The sequence below is a fragment of the Ursus americanus genome, chromosome 21, assembly GCF_024610735.1.
Source record: "Ursus americanus isolate L20-20 chromosome 21, mUrsAme1.1.p, whole genome shotgun sequence".
NCBI lineage: Eukaryota > Metazoa > Chordata > Mammalia > Carnivora > Ursidae > Ursus > Ursus americanus.
The window spans coordinates 22,931,226-22,950,659 of record NC_142147.1 but is presented as its reverse complement, the minus strand read 5'-3'; the positions used below and the strand labels follow the sequence as shown (position 1 = coordinate 22,950,659).

Here is a 19,434-nt window from a genome sequence, read left to right as displayed (position 1 = left end):
ACCATACTACTTAAATCTTAACATGTCCAATTGTTCCTCTCTTCTGAAGTCTACTGAAATCAGGCAAGCAGGTGAGAGCCATGCATTATAATTATATAAACATTACGAGAAATGCTAAAATATATGCAGATCCATACTATGTTTGAGTTAAAATTATGGCTGTTAAAATGCTTCCTCCTGCTGTGACTCTCCTAAAGCCTCCATGAAGAAACTCACTCCTCTTAAATTCCACTGTTACTTGAACCTCATATGGCATGCCTGGGCAAATTTGATGACTTGGATTTTGTTTTAGAAGCTAGGCTTACTGCCAAGTCTGCTGTGTCTACTCCCCTGACCCACCAGGACAGCTTTAGACAACACCTCCCTTATTTATGCTACTGCTGTGAGCAGTCAAACTGCAGCTTACTATCAAATGAGGCTCAACCTACTTGGGTTTCCTATCTCTTAGGAGTAATGTGACTGACTTCACCTTATTATGGCTTCCTCAACCCCACCTCTTATTTAAAATAAAACATCACCATACTGAATCATCAACTACTCAATACTAATAAGGAAAGTAAAGAACGCATTAAACTTCACGATCAGTAACACAATTGCTTATCTTCTCTTAGACTTCCATTTTATATATCAGTACTTTATTACATTCTGTAAAGAAAAACAAATTTCACATTTTCTTACCAAAAATATCTTTATGATCACACTTCATTGAAAAAATAAAGAGCAAAACTCAAAAGCAGAGCTTGGGACATGCCCTCAACAAAAATACATACAATTATTCGCAAAGTTTACTGGTTGTCACATAAAGGCAAGTCATAACAATAAGCTCTTTCTACAATTTACCTTAAATTAATACCTCATGTAATATAACTACTATAGTATTACTTCTACAAAATTTAGAAAATATGCCAAAATATCCCTTTTGTATTAGCAAACAGGAAAACCTAAGAAAGTGCAGGTATAGCAATGCTCTTCCACTGATGAAGTTTTAACACAACATATGACACCTCCATCACAAAATTCTCCTAATACCCCCAGGAGCATCCAACCCTATCAGAAAGGGTCAAAGAGGGGCGCCTGGGTGGCACAGCGGTTAAGCGTCTGCCTTCGGCTTGGCGTGATTCCGGCGTTATGGGATCGAGCCCACATCAGGCTCCTCCGCTATGAGCCGGCTTCTTCCTCTCCCACTCCCCCTGCTTGTGTTCCCTCTCTCGCTGGCTGTCTCTATCTCTGTCAAATAAATAAATAAAATCTTTAAAAAAAGGGGGGGGGTCAAAGAAACAGAATATTAAATTATTCTTCCAAGTGAAGTACTGAAATGTCTGTCGGTGACTCAATCACCAAATAGATATTCTCACTGCATTCAAGTCTAAAAAAGCTGACCTATGGTATGAAAGTAAGGCTCAGCAGTAATCACCTCCTCCTATACACTACCTAATGCACTGTACAAACACACCATTAAATTTCTACAGGAAACCATAGAAGCAACTTCGCTTTTTTCATACTGATTTAAATATCCAATTATACTTAGTATGGTTAGCAAATCAACCAACTTTCACACCATACTAACAGTTTAATTCCAGAAAGTAGAAAAACATAAAAACAAGTGACCTTCAGTACTTTTATTTAGTAAAATACGAGAAAGAAGGTTAACATTGAAAAGAATAATAGAAGATAAAATGAAAATGTCTAAGACAAATATTCCAACTTCTCTAAGCAAGGTTTAAATAACTGGATCTCCTGTCTGCCCCTACTCACTCTCAGTGTTTTAGTTAAGCATAGGGAAAAGGGTCTAGGAAAGGAGAGGAAATAAAAAAATAACCTATCATCAGTGCGTGTGTGTGTGTGTGTGTGTGTGTGTGTATGTGTGTTAAGAAATGTTAACTACCAGCACTTAATGAGCACTACTGGACCAAAAACTGTGCTAAGAGCTTTAAATACATTATCTCACTTAACACAAATAAACCAAGAGCTCTGAGTAAAAATTATCAATAAAAACTGAAAAGTGAGAAAACTATCTGAGATAGTTAAATTATAAAAAACACATAAATCAGACTTGCAAGCACTAAACAAAGTAAGAACACTACAAATTAAAGAGTTTGATGATCATCTAGGAACAGTTCCTCAGATTTACACAGGAAAAAATTGTGTATTAAAGTGATATCCAACAAAATTACACATATCTTATCCTAAAGCAAATTTCTAACAAAAATACATATTGTACCTAAGATATTTCTTCCCTCTTAAAAAGCAGCAGTAGAAAAGATATTATGCAGTCAGTATAAAGCACATACCCTCTCAGTGACTCTCATTCAGGACTAGAAAGTCAATATTTAAAAATGGACCAACCCTGAGAGTCAAACTTGGAATTTGAAAAGATTTTTATAAAATCAAACTAAATTAGAGATACACAATCAGTACCCTCAAATAAAGCACCAGAAGCTGTCCTTTATAATGGCAAATAATGTTAGTGAAATGCATTAAACACTTACCAATTTAAAATTTTCTACTTACTGTTGAAGTATATCTTCATTTTGAAGCAAGGTATTAAGTAAAAGAAAATTAAAATAGTTTGATTGATTTTTAACTGAAAAAAATCAAAACAAGCACTGTCCTCATAGCTAAGGACTCCGGGGTCTTAAATTTTCGTTAATGGGAAAATCTCAAAACACCTCACTAAGCAATAATCCTAAAAACTCAGTCATAAATGTATCCAACATTATCAAGTATCAAAACATCTAATTTGTACTTTAACAAGCTTGCTCTTAGAACATTCACTAAATTCAGTCCCTCTGTTTATCCTCAGTCCCCATCCATTATCTCTTCCTCCAAATATTTTACAGAAATCTTCTGTATGGAATTTTACATGTGATACAAATACTCTCAAACCCCCAAAGAGATGGAAAACTTTCAGCCCCAAATTACCAAGATCTGCTGTCTTACTAAAAGCCAAAGAACTGAAACAAGTCTCATCAACTTCCTCTAGCACAAAAAAAGTGAGCACTGACTCAAAACTTAAGCGGTATTTATTCATTAAATGAACAAATACTGGGTGTCCACTTATGTTAAAGGCACTATGCTAGCACCAATCTTACAACTATGAACAAGATATAGACACTATCCCTGCCTTCACAGAACCCTCGATCCAGTAAGGAAGAGAATCCATAAACATGTAAACACACTGATACAGTTCCATACTGATCTTAATTCTGCCAAGCAATTTTACTCTCATGGCTCATTTTATTGCATATTACCATCCTAAAAGCATGCCAGTTAATCTACTTGTTCCTTCAAACTACACACACATAGGGGCACTTAGGTGGCTCAGTTGGTTAAGCAACTGCCTTTGGCTCAGGTCATGATCTCAGCATCCTGGGATCAAGCCCCGTGTCAGGTTCCCTGCTCAGCGGGGAGCCTGCTTCTGCCTCTCACCCTACTTGTGCTCTCTTGCACTTTCTCAGTCAAGTAAATAAATAAAATCGTCAAACTACACACTCAAAATTAAGCTTATTAAAATGAAAACTACTTTTGTGAACAAATAATTTTGAATATATAACACATCCTTCTCAGTAGAATTTTTAAATTAGCTGCTAAGTGTTCATAGCAGCACTATTGACAGTAACCAAAGGTAGTTAACAGCCCAAATGTCCATCAATGGAGGAATGGATAAATTGGGGTATATAGCAATACACAATAGAATATTATTCAGCCATAAAAACAAATGAAGTAATGATGCATTCTACAACATGGATGAACCATGAAATACTATGCTAAGTGAAAGAAGCCAACACCTTCGTATGATTCCATTTACATGAAATATCCAGAATTGGTAAATCCACACGAACAAATCCCAGATTAGGGACTGGGCAGCCAGGGAGTGGGAGGCAACAAGAAAGAATGAGGAACAACCACTTAAATAGGTTTGGGGTTTCCTTCTGGAGTTATGAAAATGCTTTGGAACTAGATAGAAGAGGTTGCACAACACTGTCAATGCACTAAATGCCACTGAATTGCTCACTTTAAAATGGGTATGTCATGTGTAGTTCACGTTAACTGAAAAAAAAATCTTTAAAAAAATAGCTACCACAATATTTTAAAGTGGACTTTTTATCAAAGAAAACTGCTCAAGTTTAAATTTGGGAATTTCAGTTATAAGTCAAGTTTCCAACCATAACTCCTTCTAGACCCATTTTAATACCAAAATGGTTTTTGGGCTTTATGGCAAAAATCGTTTCTTAAAAAGCTGTTTTCATAGCTCTTAAGTGTTATCCAATATTTTGGATGTACATACGATTCCTACTTACATGAGGATACTCCTTTATTGATCACAAATTTGGTATATAACATGCTCTAATCAAGTCTGTGCTGGATAAAAGTCTGCGGACATCATCAACTGCTCATCTTCTTTATAGTAAAAATACACATTATAACGGGTTGTTTTTATTGTATTAAATCCCAATAATCTAAACACACAATTCAGTGCTACTCTCCCCACAAATGCCACTTTTCCCGTTTCTACCTATGTTGTAACACATACCACCATTCAGTCTGCCTGGGGGCATAATTATTTGGGTTGTGTCCCCCCCCCTCCCATTTCCCAAGCTCCTTGAGGGGCCTCAGTCCTTTTTTGCATCCAACACATCACTACAAAGTACCTAACAGTATCTTCAACGTAAAAGGTGCTCAAATAACGTCAGTGGAATTGAAATAAACGCAGGCAACAAATAACTACTGTAAATTACAATGTTGAAAAAGACAACATATAAAGACTAAAAGGCCTGATAAGACAAATTCTGTAGCTTTAAATCCTTTAGCTTCACGTTCAGATACGTTTTTCAATGCAACGCTACAGAGCAGTCTGTGGAATATCAATATGATCACAAAGTAATTCATCTAATACCCTGAAAGAATAAATAGGGATTAGTCTTATCCATCTCTCTTTTGAAGTTCTCCTGCATATGCAATAGGGAAACTGAACTTAATGAACCACACACAGTATTCCAAACCAGGTCACAGGAGAGCTCTAAGTCCCCAGCCATCCTGTTTCTATTTCCTGATTGGTCTGACCTCCGAGCATTATGGTGCCCAACATTCCCAATTCACGATCTCCTCTAAAACATCTTCTGAGGTGAGCTTTTATTTAAAATAAAAATTGATTTCCAGAACTTTCTAGAATTATGAACAAGGCACCCCACTTTTTTTTAAATCTTCCGAAACATTTTGCTCAAGAAAAGAAACCCAGTTTTCAGAAAAGTCCCGTTATAGTTACACTTCGAATTAAATGTGGGCCATAAACTTGCACAAGTGTTACCGCGATGGCATTACTCTTCTAACAAAGTAGATTTAAACAAACGTGCACGAATTTTTGAGAACTCCTACACCTCAAGAATGTGCACCTTTCAAATAAAAAAACGTTAAAAACCTGGGACAGATGAAAAGCCAAGTGCGCTTACACTTCAAAGGGACAGCTTTTCTCCGCACCACGCTGGCAAAGCAGCGACAACCAGACGCCACTTGGGCAACGGCCCCGACCCTCGGCCTCCAAACCGCAGGCGTCCACTGGCCACAGGAGTCCCGGAGTCGAGTTCTCCACTAGTTCGCTTCCAGCCAAGCCCGCAGCCACTTCCACGTCGCTGCGACCCACACGCCTCTTCAGCAATTTAAATCCACTCTTCACTCACCGCACGCACAAACACACAAACACACACACACATGGCGTTACTAATCCCGGGACAACCAAGGGACCAGGGAAGGGGCGAGCTCGTGCGAACCTGGAGAGGAGGGGACACTCCTCGGTCCCGCCCGGCCCGGCACCCACCTGCAGGCCGCGAGCCCGAGGGCGGCGGCGCAGGCGCCCCGTCCTCGCCAAAGACGAGTTTGAAGTCGAGCTCGTCGTGGGCGCCACAGTTTGCAGTAGTCATCGGCGTGGCCCAGGGTGCTGCGGCTCCTCCTCTGGCGGCGGCGGCGACGGAGGCGGCGGCGGCGGCGGCGGCGGCGGCAGCTCTTCAGCGCCGCTTCATGCCGGGCCGCTCGGACCAGGAGGTCGCGGCTCCGCGGCAAAGTTTCCGGGCGGGGACCGTGACACCGAGCGTGTAGCACGCAACCCCGTGTAGCACGCAAACTCGAGAGTTGGCCGCACGCCGAGCAGCACCAGGAGCCGCCGCCACAGCCTGTCGCTGCTACCTAAGCCACCACGGTCGCCTTAGCCGATATTCCCCGCCCCCCAACAGCCGCCGCCGCCGCCAGCGCGCTGCCGCGCCGTGTAGCACGCCTAACCCCGCCCCCTACTGCGCGCCCAACCGACCGTGCTGCCCATAGGCCCTGGAGCCCCTGCTAGCCCAATGGCCCCGCCCCCCTCACCGGCCTACCGCGTGATTCCCTCTCTGGGAGAAGGAAGTCACGTGCACAAGGAGCGTTGGATAGGCCCACTAACTCTTGGGAGTTGTAGTTCGGCCGCTATTCTCTCCTCAATTTCTAAACCAGGGTTCTGTAATTGGATTGAGTGCAATCCGATCTGCCCGCCAATCGAAGATCCCTTTTCTTATTGGGCAGAGCTCACGTCGAGTGGGGTTATGGCTCTGGTGACGGGCGGCTGAAATGTTGCTCTGATGGCTGGGTTTCAGGAAGGTGTCAGGGCCGGGGAGGGTTACGTGAACGCCACTCACAAGCTCATCCCTCCACCCCAATCCTAATGGCGGAGTCTAGGGAAGGCAGGGCCGGGCCGAGCCTCCAGCAAGGTTGGGGCGGAGCCGGAGACCGGAGCAGCGTGAGGATTCCCGAGTCTCAGCTCCTCAACAATGCAGACCCACCCCTGCGGGGCGGAGCTCGCGCCGGGTGGCTGGGCCTTTGTCCCTGTGAGCTGGCAGCTGCTCTCTGGAGGACAGCCGGCGCATTCGAGGCCTCGGCAAAGCCCCTCGGGCAAGGTCGGTCCATTGCTGGAAGTCGAAGCCGATTGAACCAAAAAGCCCGTCGTGAACTCGCACCACTCACGGGCTCGGTGACCTCAGCATCCCGGTGCACACCCGTGAAAGCGGGAGGACCCGCCACCCAAACTTTGTGGTTGTTAATGGAGAGGAAGTGACACGGTGTCTGAAGAACTGTTTTTCGCTCTCGGTCCCTCCCCAGCGTGTCTGTTCTCCCTTGGGACCCAGGACGCCTCCTCCCGGGCCTGGGGTGGAGGCCGTGCCAGGGGACGCTGAGCCTGGTTTGTTTACTTAGGGCTCCTTCAAGACGCAGGGTGGACCGGGAGCTGGAAGAAGTAGCAGTGACCTACTTCCCTAGCTCCAGGCCCCACAGGGCATAGTATTTCTAGAAGCAAGTTGCTGTAGGAACCCAGGGCACTAGGTCTCAGAGGCTTGGGTGCAGGTGCAAGGGCCGAAGCACTCACCCACAAAAAGGCAGAGAGGACAAAGTGGAATGCTTTGTAGAAAGGTCTCAATATAGGGACTGATACCTGAGCTACCAGGGAGCCCTAGGGAAGGCCGTCAGGAGGACAGGTAATGTCCAGAGCAGATGAGATGTTCATCTGGATTGGTTCATCCCTGAGGTCGGAAAATTTTTCCTGCCCAGTGCTCTGTACACATACCTGAGCTGGACCTAGGGAAGCAGAGATAAATTAGTCTCCCTTCAGGGGTTGGGGAGAGGAGGCCAGCAAGTCTATAATCACTGTACGATGAGATTAGGGATGTGCCAGGATCTCCAGAAAGGTTCACAATCCCCTGGGGTTGCAGGGCCTCCACAGGACTAAGCAGGAATTGGAAAGATGGCTGAGAGGGGAGGAAGATGATTCCACGCAGAGAAAAGACTTCCAAAAACATAGAAATCAAAAAGCACCTGCAGTGAGCAGAAGCCAAAGGTAACGCCAGATGAATGGAGAGAGTGCTGCTATAGGCCACTGCAAAGTATCTAGACTTTACCCTGAGGGCAGTAGGGAGCCATGGAAGGATTTAGAGCAAGGAACTTACATATTCAGAATTCTGGGGGAGGGGGAGATTAGGGAAAGAAGAAAATAATAGGGGTCAAAGAGAGGGAGCAAACAGCATTGTGTGGGTGAAACATCCTCCTAATGAGCAATTTCAGGATGTGTTGTTGTCCCCCTGCCTAAACCTCCCCCCAACATACTTCCTAGTTTATCATCTAGATTGAGAAAATGGATCTTTATCTATCCCCTCTGCCCTCCAAACCAGGGGCTCAACTATCCAGGCCAGGGGGAATGCAAGAGGGAGATCCTGGACCTGTAAGCCCCACCACTGGGAAGGGACCACACACACAAGCTGGAGATGGCTTGAAAAATTCACTCATGCACTAAATGCATCCATCTGTGCAATTCTTCTGTGTTCCCCAGCCACTGTGCAGCTGGAGAACACTTAGAAGGGGTTATGTCTTGGGAAGGTTTCTGGTCTGGAGGAAACTGAGAACTCTAACCTGAATTGGTAAGGGCTGGAGCCACGGTGGGCACTGAATGCAGGAAGTCTGTTACCACCTTTGTCAGAAAGGCAGCAACGGCTAAGAGCTCTGCAGGCTGGAACCAAGGCCTGCCCCACTCACACACACCGATACATGAACTCTTTCCACCCCTTTTCCTCAGCCAGGACCTCCCCTACCAGCTCTTCCTAGGCCAGATCGAAAGCTCTCGTAGATGGCAGGAGGCCATCTGACCTGCCTCCAGCCTTCTGAGAGCTCTGTGAAACCAGGAGGCCAAGGGACTACTGCAGTAGATAGGACTCCGGACTGGTGGGCAAGGAATATATGGGTCCCTGTCTACCCCCTTTCCCTCCTGTGTGAATGCGAGCCAGGCCTGAAATTTAGGGAAAGCCATTACTTTCATCAGTTGCCACAGGCCTGGCCCTGAGCTCCCCCAATGTTGAAGACTCTCCTGTGGGATGGTATAGCTTAGCTTAGCCCAGCCCAGCCCCTTTTGTTCCACATTAGAGGAAACAGGAGTCTTAGAGGAAAGTCAGGGTTTAGAAAAGTTCTTTCTTTCCATGCCACGTACCCCATTCAACAAGCTTGTCTGATTCTTCTTTTGTTGTGCTCCCCACACCCACTCCAAGGCTGGCCGTAGGGGACACAAGAACTGCCTTTGAGCAGCTCTCAATCTGGGCAGAGGCAATACCGGCCAACTACAACTGAAGAAAGTTGGTTGCTGAGGTCAGCACAGGGTGCTGAGAAGACAGAGTCAGCACTTTGTCCTCAGATACTAGGCTGAGGAGTTTGGACTTGATCCAGAGGGCAGTGCAGAGCCACAGAAGAGTTCTGAGCAGGACTGACACCTGGAAGGAACTAAGTGCGCAGGGTTAAGAGATTCCCCACTTATCTTTGCACAAAGCCCAGTCTTCTTGCTGTGGCCTTCGGAAGATGTGCCACCCCCTTCAGCTTTACTCATCCCTCCCTCTCATGCTCAAAATCATGTGTCCCCAAAATGTGATGAGCTAAGAGGAAGTCCTCTGTCTAGGTGGCTGGAATGGATGAATAAATGTTGTGGACACTAGCCCACAGAGGCATTTGGGCATCTAAGTGGCCTGAGTTTAAGGTGGGAATAGTGAGAACAATGATTGGAGCTTTCAAACCTGACTGGGCCTTGCCAGTTAGTCCCAGACTTGGGCAGGTCACTCTGAGACCAGGACAGGCATCCTGAGGTATGCTAATGTGAGACCATTTGAGAGCCAACATATCCTGGGATCTCTGCCAGATAACCTCAGTTATGGAACACACATGAGCCCCTCCCCACCTGCTCCCCTGTGAATGACCCTCTCCCCAGTGCTTTTCCTGGGCCCTCTAAGTTCCCATACTCCAGCCTCTTTTTTCTTTCCAGCCCCTTTCTTAACAGCTGACCTCCACCCCTGCCTCTCCTTCCCCATAGCCCAGAAATAAACCTGACCCCACCAGAGAAGGGGCTGCCCCAGGGAAAGTACACTGGTGGGAGAACAGGCCTGAGGGTACAGCCCAACCCCACAGGAGAAGTGGATCTTAAGACTTGATATTTGGCCACCACAGGGTCCTTCCACAAGCTCTGACTAGGTCAGGATGCCCAGGGGTCCACTGGGGAATCTCTGCCCTGTTCCAGTTGGGATATGGGGAAAGACAAAGGGGGCATTTTAACTGAGACAGTTTTTGTGAGAAAAATCAGAAAGATATTGTGCCTAAAGCCTGATGATGAGACTGAACCAAGCCTCATCTGTCTCCCGAGTGGGGTCCCTTCTCTTAGAGCACTAGTCTAGGAAGCTAGGGCAGCCCCAGCATGGAGTGGGGCCCCATTAGCCGCACTGTGCCCTATCACAGGCCTATTTATCCTCCAGCCAGCGTCCTACAAGCAGAGAGCAGCTGATCCCCCTCTCAGAAGAGGGCCCTTAGGCCCAAAGACAACTAGAAGTGACTTGCCCAGGGTCAGACAGCAATGGGCTCTGGGAGGCGGCTGGTAGTGCAGTATCCTTATCTGCATACAGAACAAGTGTGCAGGGAGGGGCTACTCCCGGGACTGAGACTAAGGCCTCACCTGCCTGATCTTTGACTCAGGCCACCGAGGCCAGGGGCTGCTGGCTGGCATAGGGGCCTGACCCCAGGGATATGAGAGAAACATGGCCTTGGGCTGGAGGGGAATGCCCCTCCCCACGGAACTTGGAAAAGGGGAGGAGAAGTAGCATGTTTACAGTGGAGGAAGCGGGGGTGGTGCAGGGCAGGGACCTTTGGTCAGAACGCCCCTCCCAGTAAGAGGGGGAGGCCCCATGAGATGTGGTAGCCGTTTGTTTGCTTCTCTGCCAAGAGGAAATTAAAGAGAATCTGCCACTTCCTTCCGGCCCAAGTGGGATAGTGGGGGCTGGTGGCAGGCAGTGGCGTGGGTGGGCAATTTTAAGGGCTCCAAACTGCTGGCATCAGCAGCATGTATCCTCAGTGTTCCCTGTCTGGAGCAGAGACCTCATCAGGTCTGGGCTTCAGTCACCTGGGGGTCAAACCCAGGACCCCCCACACTCACCTGAGCTGGTCCCTTCCTGGAGCACCAGATACCCTAACTGTTCCCCAGATTCTATAGCACCTCTCATCACGAAAGTTAATTGATAGGCAGTACCTCAGATTTGCCATCAGTAGAATAGGCTTCTTGGGCCTTCCTGGCTCAGCCCAAGTCCTGTGAGTGTTAAAGATGATACCCCATCCCCCACTTCCACCCAGACCCATAAGGATATGCTTTATCTAGCATAGATTTATATAGCATAGATTTCTCTAGCTCTGCATAGAGAGTGGGAGTAAAATAATTATGCCAGGCCATGAGTCTGTGTGTGAAGATGCCCAAGGCTAAAGCAGCCAGCCATGGGTAAGGGTGGGGGGATCTTTATTGCACTGTACCAATGTCAGGTTGAGAAGGTGCCACCTGAAAAGCTCCTGTTTTCAAAGAAAATACTGAGGTCACTGGGAACTTGGCCTTGCTACTCAGACCCACCAAGGGAGATGTGCACCCTAGGTACCATTTAGCCTGTGCTCCAGGCTGATGGCCCAGGTCAGGACCTCTTAACTCCTGCCAGGAACAGTCAGAGAATTGTCCAATGGCGTCTGGTTCATGCTCTGCACCCACAGACATCTTATAGCCAGGCTCCTGAAGCTGGTGACCAAGGTAGGGACAATGGTCACCAGCCTTCCAGGGGGCTCTCTTCACCACTTCCCAAGGCCACAAAGAGCTTCTTGCACAGCTCCCCAGGTACCGCTTGCTCCTGAGCTCTGGGACCCTCAGGGTCTTGGTCAGTGGCCTCCCGCTTGCGCTTGTGCCAGGAGGGGCTCTCCTCACCCAGCCGACCCTCAGGGAGGCCCCGGCTCCGCAGACAGACGATGGCCGCAGCCTGCTCCGCCAATTTCTTAGACTTGTCCCTGGGCAGATGAGGCATGGGACAATAAGGCAGGTAGATGGGCAGGCTGGTTGCAGGACAAGAGGCTGGAAAGGCCTGACTCTATACACCCTTGGCAAAGATTCTAACAAAACTGAGGAAGGGGGTCATCGCCTGGGGATGCCACTGCCCAGGTACACCACCCTCCCCAAACCCTCCTCAGCCAAGGCTGGGTTGAGGCCCTTCATCCCAAGCTCCCCCCCACCCCCCTCCGCCACTGACGAGGAAACTCACCACAAGGTGGACTGGTACTTCTGCTCAGCAACAGTCACAACAGAGCAGAAGAGGCGATCCAGGGGGCGCTGAACCTGGTGCAAAGAGAGGAAAGGAAACACGCATGGCCGTATGGAGGCAAGAGGAATGAGCCCTGGGGCTCACCGGCCAGAATCACGTGGAAAATAGAAAAAGGGAAGCACTTCCCACCTAAGTTAAATGAAGGCTACCTGTATCACATGCTCCTCCCCAGCAGCAGTGCCTGGTGCATTTGCCAAGGAAGAAAGGCAGATACATAAACAGGCAATGACATTCCAGTGTCTCAGGAGTTCATGTACCTAAGCAAAGGGCCATCAGACCCCTTAGCTGCGCGTGACTATGGATCCTGCTCCAACTGACATCTGGATGGGCCAGGTCACCCAAAATGAGGAGGAATTCACCAGATGGCAAAGGGGTGAGAGGGGACAAGAATGGGGCAGACTTCTCAACACTTGGCAGAGCGACCAGGTGATACAGCTGGACAGAGAGCTAAGGGTATGAGACAAGAAGCAGAAAGGCATGTGGGGAGCCTTGCGCTCTGTGCTGAGGTGCGAGGGCTTGATCTCAAAGGCACTGGGGAGAGGATGAGGACTTGAGCAGGGAGGCAGAGGTCAGATTTGTTCTAGAAAAGTCACTGTGGGAGAGGGGGACACAAGTCCTGGAAGGAGATCAGAGGTCAGAAGGCCAGTCCAGAAGAGACAGAGCAGCCTAAATAAGGCATGGTCATGGGGACCAAAGGAAGTGAAGCAAGACTGTCTTGAAGTTTCCACCAAGCAGCCTCAAGTCTGGGGCCCAATCCTGAGCCGCATTGGCTGAGGCCTGGTCTAAAAACATGTCTAACTTTTAGGTTCAAGCATCCTTCTTAAATAAGCCAGCTGGTCCTTTCCAGGGAAGTCTCCCTGGTCTAAGCAACACCACTGGCAGAGACTGACCCAAGCAGCCCCTTACGTATGTCTCAAGTTCAGTTTTATGAAAGTGGCCAGAATTAGACAACAGGCCCACTGTCACAGGGAAGGGGCTATCATATCAGCAACTGGTCCAGCCACCAGCAACCACTGCATGCCCATGGAGGGCAAAGCCAGGCTCCAGTCAAGCAGTCTGGAATTCAGGGTACGAGCTATGGGTGTGTTGGGGGTGATGGCACCAGCCGTGGGAGGCGTTGCAGAGCTGGATTCAGGGCAGGCCACAGCCAGGAACTCACCGTGTCATACACAGGCTGTGCCAACTTCTCCTTCCGGCACCATTCCAGCAAGCACATCTTGGGGGTGATCTGGGGTGAGTACGCTCTCCTGGGGCAAGGAAAGGAAGGAGTCAGGGCTCACCCACCATCACCACCAGGCTGCTGCTTTAGGACTCCCACACTTACTCCTCTGAGCTCCCATTTCTGTCCCACCAGTGATGTGGGGCCTGGATTCTACCTAAACGGAAGATGGGCTTCAGCATGCTTGGGGAATTGGAATACAAAGTGAACTCCCGCACTCTGAATTCTAGCCTAGAAAACAGACTTCAACACCCAAAAATGAAAGTCCAGGGGTGCCTGGATGACTCAGTCGGTAAAGTGTCCGACTCTTGATCTCAGCTCAGGTTTTGATCTCAGGATTATGAGTTCAAGCCCCCTGTTGAGCTCCATGCCCAGTGTGGAGCCTACTAAAAAAAAAAGAAGAAGAAGAAGAAGACGGAGGAGGAGAAGACGAAGAAGAAGAAGAAGACGACGAAGAAGAAGAAGATCCAGTTTGCCTTTCAAGACAAGACAGAAGGGAGTGGGTGGGGGTTGGGAACATAGGTGGCCATACAATGGTCTGGGATCTAACTCAGTACCCACCCTTATTATGTCCCCTGAGTATCAGGATGATCTGCTTCAGCCCTGAACACAGTGTACTCTTATTTCAGAGTCAGAGTCAGTCTGTAACAGGGTGACAGGGTAGGAGGCACTATGTTCCAACTTCCTACCAGGAGCTCTCCCCAGATATGACTGCCCAACAGCTGTGCCCGCAATCCTCCTCCCAAGCCCTTGCCAGACAAGACTGGCTCCTGGTATGAGCCTGGGAACCTGAGAAAGGTCCCCATCAGATCCTAGATGGCAGAAGACAAAGATAAAGACCTCACTCAAAGCTGAGTCACACTCTAAAGCAATAATCGTTCTGAGGCTACTTCTGCCTAGAGAGGGCACCACGGGGCCGGTATGGGCCAGTAGGTATGGGCAGGGGTTGCACAGCCAGATGAGGGCAAGGGTCCCAATGCCTTGGAGGCAGCTAACTGCTCAGGACCAGGAAGAAAGCACAGACTTTCAGGAACAGGAGACAAGTCCTCCCACCATGAGTTGTGGGATGATGTCTATCAAGGAAAAGGTGAAGTTTGGTCACCGCAGGACAATACACACACCCTTGACAGTGCTGCCTGGGCCTCCAGGGACCATCTTCCTCAAAGTGCTTTCTTTGGGATGCTGAAAAATGACAAGGATCCAAACCAAGTGGTCCTTGAACTTAGCATTAACCATGTATAGCAAGCAGCCAGCTGAGGGCACGGGCCCTGGCCAAGCTGAGGCCAACCTGGAGACCTACCGGTCAAACTTGACAGCCATCTTAATGACATCAGAGGTGTCTTCAGCTGGCTCCCCCGCAGTCTCTGGGGTTCTGGCCAAGAGTTCAGCCCGCCGGGCATTCAGCTCTCGTGTCGTCTCCTCATAGAAGGCACCAAGGCCAAAGGCCTCACTGTAGAAGAACAGCCAGAGCAGAGCAAGCCCCTTAGTGGAGCCAGCATCCAGGAAACTCCTGCAAGAGCCCAGGGCCTCACCACTGAGAAATGATCCCTCTCCCCACCCACCCACCCACGTACCCACACACACACATGCATGAAAACACCACCAAGACCTAGCCATCAGAAGGTGACCCACCTACCCCTGGGATCAACCTGGACTGGCAAAGAGTGAATGTGAGCCTTTGAGGCTGGACACTAGAGGGCAGGCTGGGCTGGGTGGAAAAGGCTGTAAGGGTCACCTCTACCACCTAAGCCCAGCCTCTCTTCCAAAGAAGAAAACATAGGCAAGTGTTCCCAGCCAGCAGTGAGTGAACTGACCTGTACTGAACGAGCGCCTGGGTTATACAGGGCCCCATCCTCATGTGGGCCCAAAGGAGGAAGAGACAGAGGCCATGACCACTAAGTGGTTCCCCACTTCCTGCCCCAGCCACAAGCAGTTAAGCCTAGCCTAAACTGAGGTACCACCCAGAACTACAGAGTTATACTCTTTCTTTTAAACTCACAAGACACCTGAGTCAAGCTGGCTAAGCTATGTGAGGTAGGGACAGAACCAACACCACAAGCCCGGGGTTGGGAAGAGAGTTCTGGCTACTCTTTTCTCTTCTAGGAAGCATCTTGAGGGCTATCTTGATAGATGCCTGGGCACAAGTGTGGTTTAGGAAAGTTTCTTTGAGGAGGGAGGAAACAGACTGCGAGGACGAAAGAGCCAGAAGACCCAGTATGAGCAGAAATGTGGAGCTGGGGGAATAAACAAGCAAGACAGGGAGTCACAGGAAGAGATGCTAGGCCAGATTGCAAGGAGCGATACCAAATGTAGAGGACCAAGGGGTAGCCTCCCAGACTGCAGAGTGATGGGCTGTGGGCACAGGCTCAGGCCAGGGGCTCCATTCTACAACCCCAACTCTCCTGACCATTGGGTCTTGATGGCCTGGTGTGTGACTGATCTGTTACCATAAAAGCCCCTTCCTCCCCAGGAATTCCTGAGCCCAGGCCCCACATTCTTCCATCCTACTGGCACTCTAGTTCCCCAATTCTGCTGTGAGATCAGTCCAGGGATGGAAAGTTCCAAAGCTTTGTTAAGTATCCTATTCTGTGAGGTGAAGCTATACCACTACCCCGCTCCTGTACGTCCACCGCCAGAAGCTGCATCCCTGGTCCCTGATAGTCAGCTTAGGGCTCAGAGTCAAGCCTGGCAACGTCTGCAACGTTGCCCCTCTCACCAAATTTCCTGGGAAGACTGGGCAGCATGGAGCAACCTTCCCTGGGGCGACTCCAACTGTTCTCGTAGCATCTGGCACAAGCAGTACTTGGTGTTGGTGTAGTGGTTCTCATAATGTACGGCCTGAGGGAAGAACCAGCATGAGCCCACTTGCTGTCCAGGCAGGCTCTGAGGCCTGAGCTATGCCCTGATGGCAGAGAAAGGGGCTCCAAGGGGGCATCAGAGGTGTGCTTACAGCTGAGGCAGTGTGAGCCCATAAGAAAAGCACCTCCACCCTGGCCATCTACTCCTCCAGGGAGCAGTACAAACTCGAGAGTCATAGCTGAGACCCAGGGTTAGGAGCACACTCGACCGGACAGCCTGAAGGAAGTCCAGATGTGTAGGGAGCCCTTCCTCCTTCAGCCACCACAGGCTACCACAGAAGACCTGCTGCCCTTCCAGTGGCAGGGAAGAGGAGCAAGTCGAATTCTGGTGTGGCAGGAGCAGCACCAAGACAGGGGTGAGATTATTTTATTTCTATACACAGTGGGTACCTTCCTTTCCCACATCTTAAATAACTGTCCCCAATATCCACCTGCATGGGAAAGCACAGCACCATCTACCAATCATGTTCACGTTACTTGTCGCTTCACTGAGCTTCACAAGCCTCATGAGCGTGAGGTGCAGCTGTTACCACTACTCCTGACAAATGCAGGCTCAGGGAGGCAAGTTGACAGCACAGGGATACACACTAGAAGCCTGCCTGGCTGGGGCAGACACAAAAGCACTGGGTGAGAGGTGCCCGAGCCCTCTGGAACACCCTCCCAGCCCTCGCCCCTACACTCTTGTAATATCTCCACCTAGGCCTATGTCTTCAGTGCCTGGGAAGGTGCCATGACACGCTGAGGACAAAGCAGAGATACGCTGGTAGGCCCCAGCTAGTGGCAAGGCCTTGATTCAGCTTGTCTGGGACAGAAGGCACCTGGAAGGACCAGAAGCAGCCCTGTCTATGCTTAAAAGCCACTCCCTTCCTCCAGGACAACAGCTCTTGAGGAGCTGCCAAGGGACAGACTGAGTAGGAATGATAACATCACCTTTTACCCAGTGAGCAGTGTTGAGCATATCTTCTCTGCCACAGACATGCCAGCCAGCTGCAAGAGCGAGACAGGTGGCCTGGGCTAAGGCAAGCCCCCCTTGTCTCTGGCTGACCCAGGGTACTGGAGAGCCTGGTAGTCACCAACCTGCTGAACAGGACACCTGAAACCCAGGGGATGAGGGCTGTAGCATCAAGCAGAGGAGGCCCTAGGACAGAAACTCTGCTCATCTCTGGACAGAAGCCTCAGGGCCTCCTACCATCCCAGGCTGCACAGTCCTGGGGATACCACATGCCATGGTGCCACAACGCCACAGGCATGGCCACGGCCTAAAGAGGGTATGGGCAGTCTGAGGATGTCAGGAGCTCCTGACCCACCCAGGAGGGTATGAGCCCCGGTATTGAAGAGGATGAGGGCTAGACTCTCTGCTCAGGCCCAACTCACTGAAGAATTAGAAGTCCGCTGACTATCTCTGCCTGCAGACATGTACAGCTACTCAGAGTCTCTCAGAATTCTAGGATTGTGACAAAGGGATAGCGCAGGTGAACTGGTCAAAAAGTTCCTCTAGAGGGAAATGCCTCTGGCACTAAAATCAAGCTCTCAATGAGAGGAAAAGGCTAGTCTCTAAGGAGAGGGTTAAAGTTAGGCTAGTCCCTAAGTCAGAGATTAAGGGGGTCTGGGAATTAGCAAGAAAAGAGTTTTAGAAGTGATTGTGACTTATGGCCAGAGAGAAGTCTTTACAGAGATAATCTGTTCTCAACAACAGTTACAGTGGCTCCCCCTGGCTGAGGCTGCTCAGGTGCCAACCCTTTGGCATGGGTGTCTTCAGTGACAGATCTCACTGTCACTGTGCATGCATGTATGTGTGTATGTGTGTGTGTGGGGGGGTGGTATGAGTGAGAAAGAGAAAGGCCTCCATGTTTGGGCTCTGGCAGCATCCTGAATCCAGGGGTCCTTACTATGACCCCCACGCCTGGGAAGCTTTAGAAGGAGGTAATGGTAGGGGCATGCATCCCCGGACACTCTCTTCACATTGCAGTCAGGGAGACCCAACACTACATTACAAGAACTAAAAAGAAAAGGAGAGGAACAACAGGGCTGCTGGTGGCTGGGGGCTCACCCAAGGCACTTTTTGCAGGAATGTGGCAGACAGTGAGAAATGTTTCTTTTGAAAAAGTGCATAGACGTACATATCGGATGTACTTCTGCATGACCTCCTCCAGGGGTCGCAGACCCTCCTTGAGAAAGATGGATGGGTTCCACATGGCGGCTCGGGCCACCATCACCGAAGAGGCTGCCGTGGCTTGTCGAAAGTCCTCTATGTCCAAATACTTTTGGATGTGGTCGTGGGATCCTCCACTGAAAGGCAACAGGGGAGTGAGGAGTGTCCCCATCCTTATGCCAGCTTTTTCATAAAAAGGCAACTCCCAGAGCTGCTACTCATTAGCTACGTAGTTTTGGCCAAATCCTTCAGCTCTGAGCACTTCGGGAGACTGGAGGTCATAACACACACCCCACTTTGGGGTCAGGAACACCAAGTGCAATAACGCAGAGAAACAGCCTGAACCAGGCCTAGGACGCAACAGGTTGGTCTCCCAGAGATTCTACCTTCCTTCCTCCTCATCCTAAAGCCAGCCCAAATCTGAAAACATGGGTCTGTAAGTGGATGCTGGGATCACAGGAAAACCCCCAGCCGGGGGCACCATATACCTACTAATGGCTGGGTCAAAAACCACAGACACAGTGGTGATTATGAGAGGAAGGAAGGAGGCCCAGTTTGCTTGCAATTTCCCTTCCTGTTACCCTGAGGCCCCAAGGGCCCCCTTGGAAACTGCTCTGTTTGTATCCATTCCATTAGGAGTTGGGTGACAGCCTCAATCCAGAGACAGCGTTGTATGTATTGTGGGGAAGACCCTCAGGGGGCAGCAGCAGCAACAGGACCCAGGCTCTTGAGTAGCCCTACCCTCTCCAAGCCACTCCAACAACTCCTTGGCCTAGCGACAACCGGGACCTGGCTAACACCCCCAACCTTAGCTCCCTCCCACTTCCCACCAGTCGGGCATGCCTTTTGTCAGGGTTTCCAGGCTTTGGAATTTCTCTGTTGCCATCCTGCTCTCGGGCTCTGTGCCATCCTAAGGTGCAAGGCTACGCTGGACTCCGGACTGGCCCACACAGCCAGCTCCCCAGTGCCAACTGGACACTGTCTTACTACTAAGCCTCTGGGCTGGTTATTGGTACCTCGCAACTACCTGTCTTGGCTCCT

At 49.5% G+C, this 19,434-nt stretch overlaps 2 protein-coding genes across 9 annotated transcripts in view; both read right to left on the bottom strand.

Annotated features, from left to right (window-relative positions):
• Positions 1-6,264, bottom strand: part of NFATC3 (nuclear factor of activated T cells 3) — a 120,604-nt gene extending 114,340 nt beyond the window's left edge. For 2 of the 4 annotated variants that reach the window (XM_045815003.2, XM_087870518.1), the window contains exon 1: positions 5,816-6,263. In XM_045815003.2, coding sequence (XP_045670959.2) covers positions 5,816-5,918 — 103 coding nt within the window. In that variant the 5' untranslated portion in view covers positions 5,919-6,263. Of the gene's footprint in view, positions 1-5,815 lie in introns of all 4 variants that reach the window. The other 2 variants (XM_045815004.2, XM_045815002.2) reach the window with 2 other exon arrangements.
• Positions 6,265-11,306: 5,042 nt separating this feature from the next.
• Positions 11,307-19,434, bottom strand: part of DUS2 (dihydrouridine synthase 2) — a 46,399-nt gene continuing 38,271 nt past the window's right edge. For all 5 annotated transcript variants that reach the window (XM_087870516.1, XM_087870517.1, XM_045814936.2 and 2 more), the window contains 6 exons: positions 18,362-18,530; positions 16,100-16,221; positions 14,684-14,833; positions 13,324-13,411; positions 12,105-12,178; positions 11,307-11,853 (listed from right to left, as the gene is read on the bottom strand). In XM_087870516.1, coding sequence (XP_087726642.1) covers positions 11,616-11,853; positions 12,105-12,178; positions 13,324-13,411; positions 14,684-14,833; positions 16,100-16,221; positions 18,362-18,530 — 841 coding nt within the window. In that variant the 3' untranslated portion in view covers positions 11,307-11,615. The remainder of the gene's footprint in view (positions 11,854-12,104; positions 12,179-13,323; positions 13,412-14,683; positions 14,834-16,099; positions 16,222-18,361; positions 18,531-19,434) is intronic.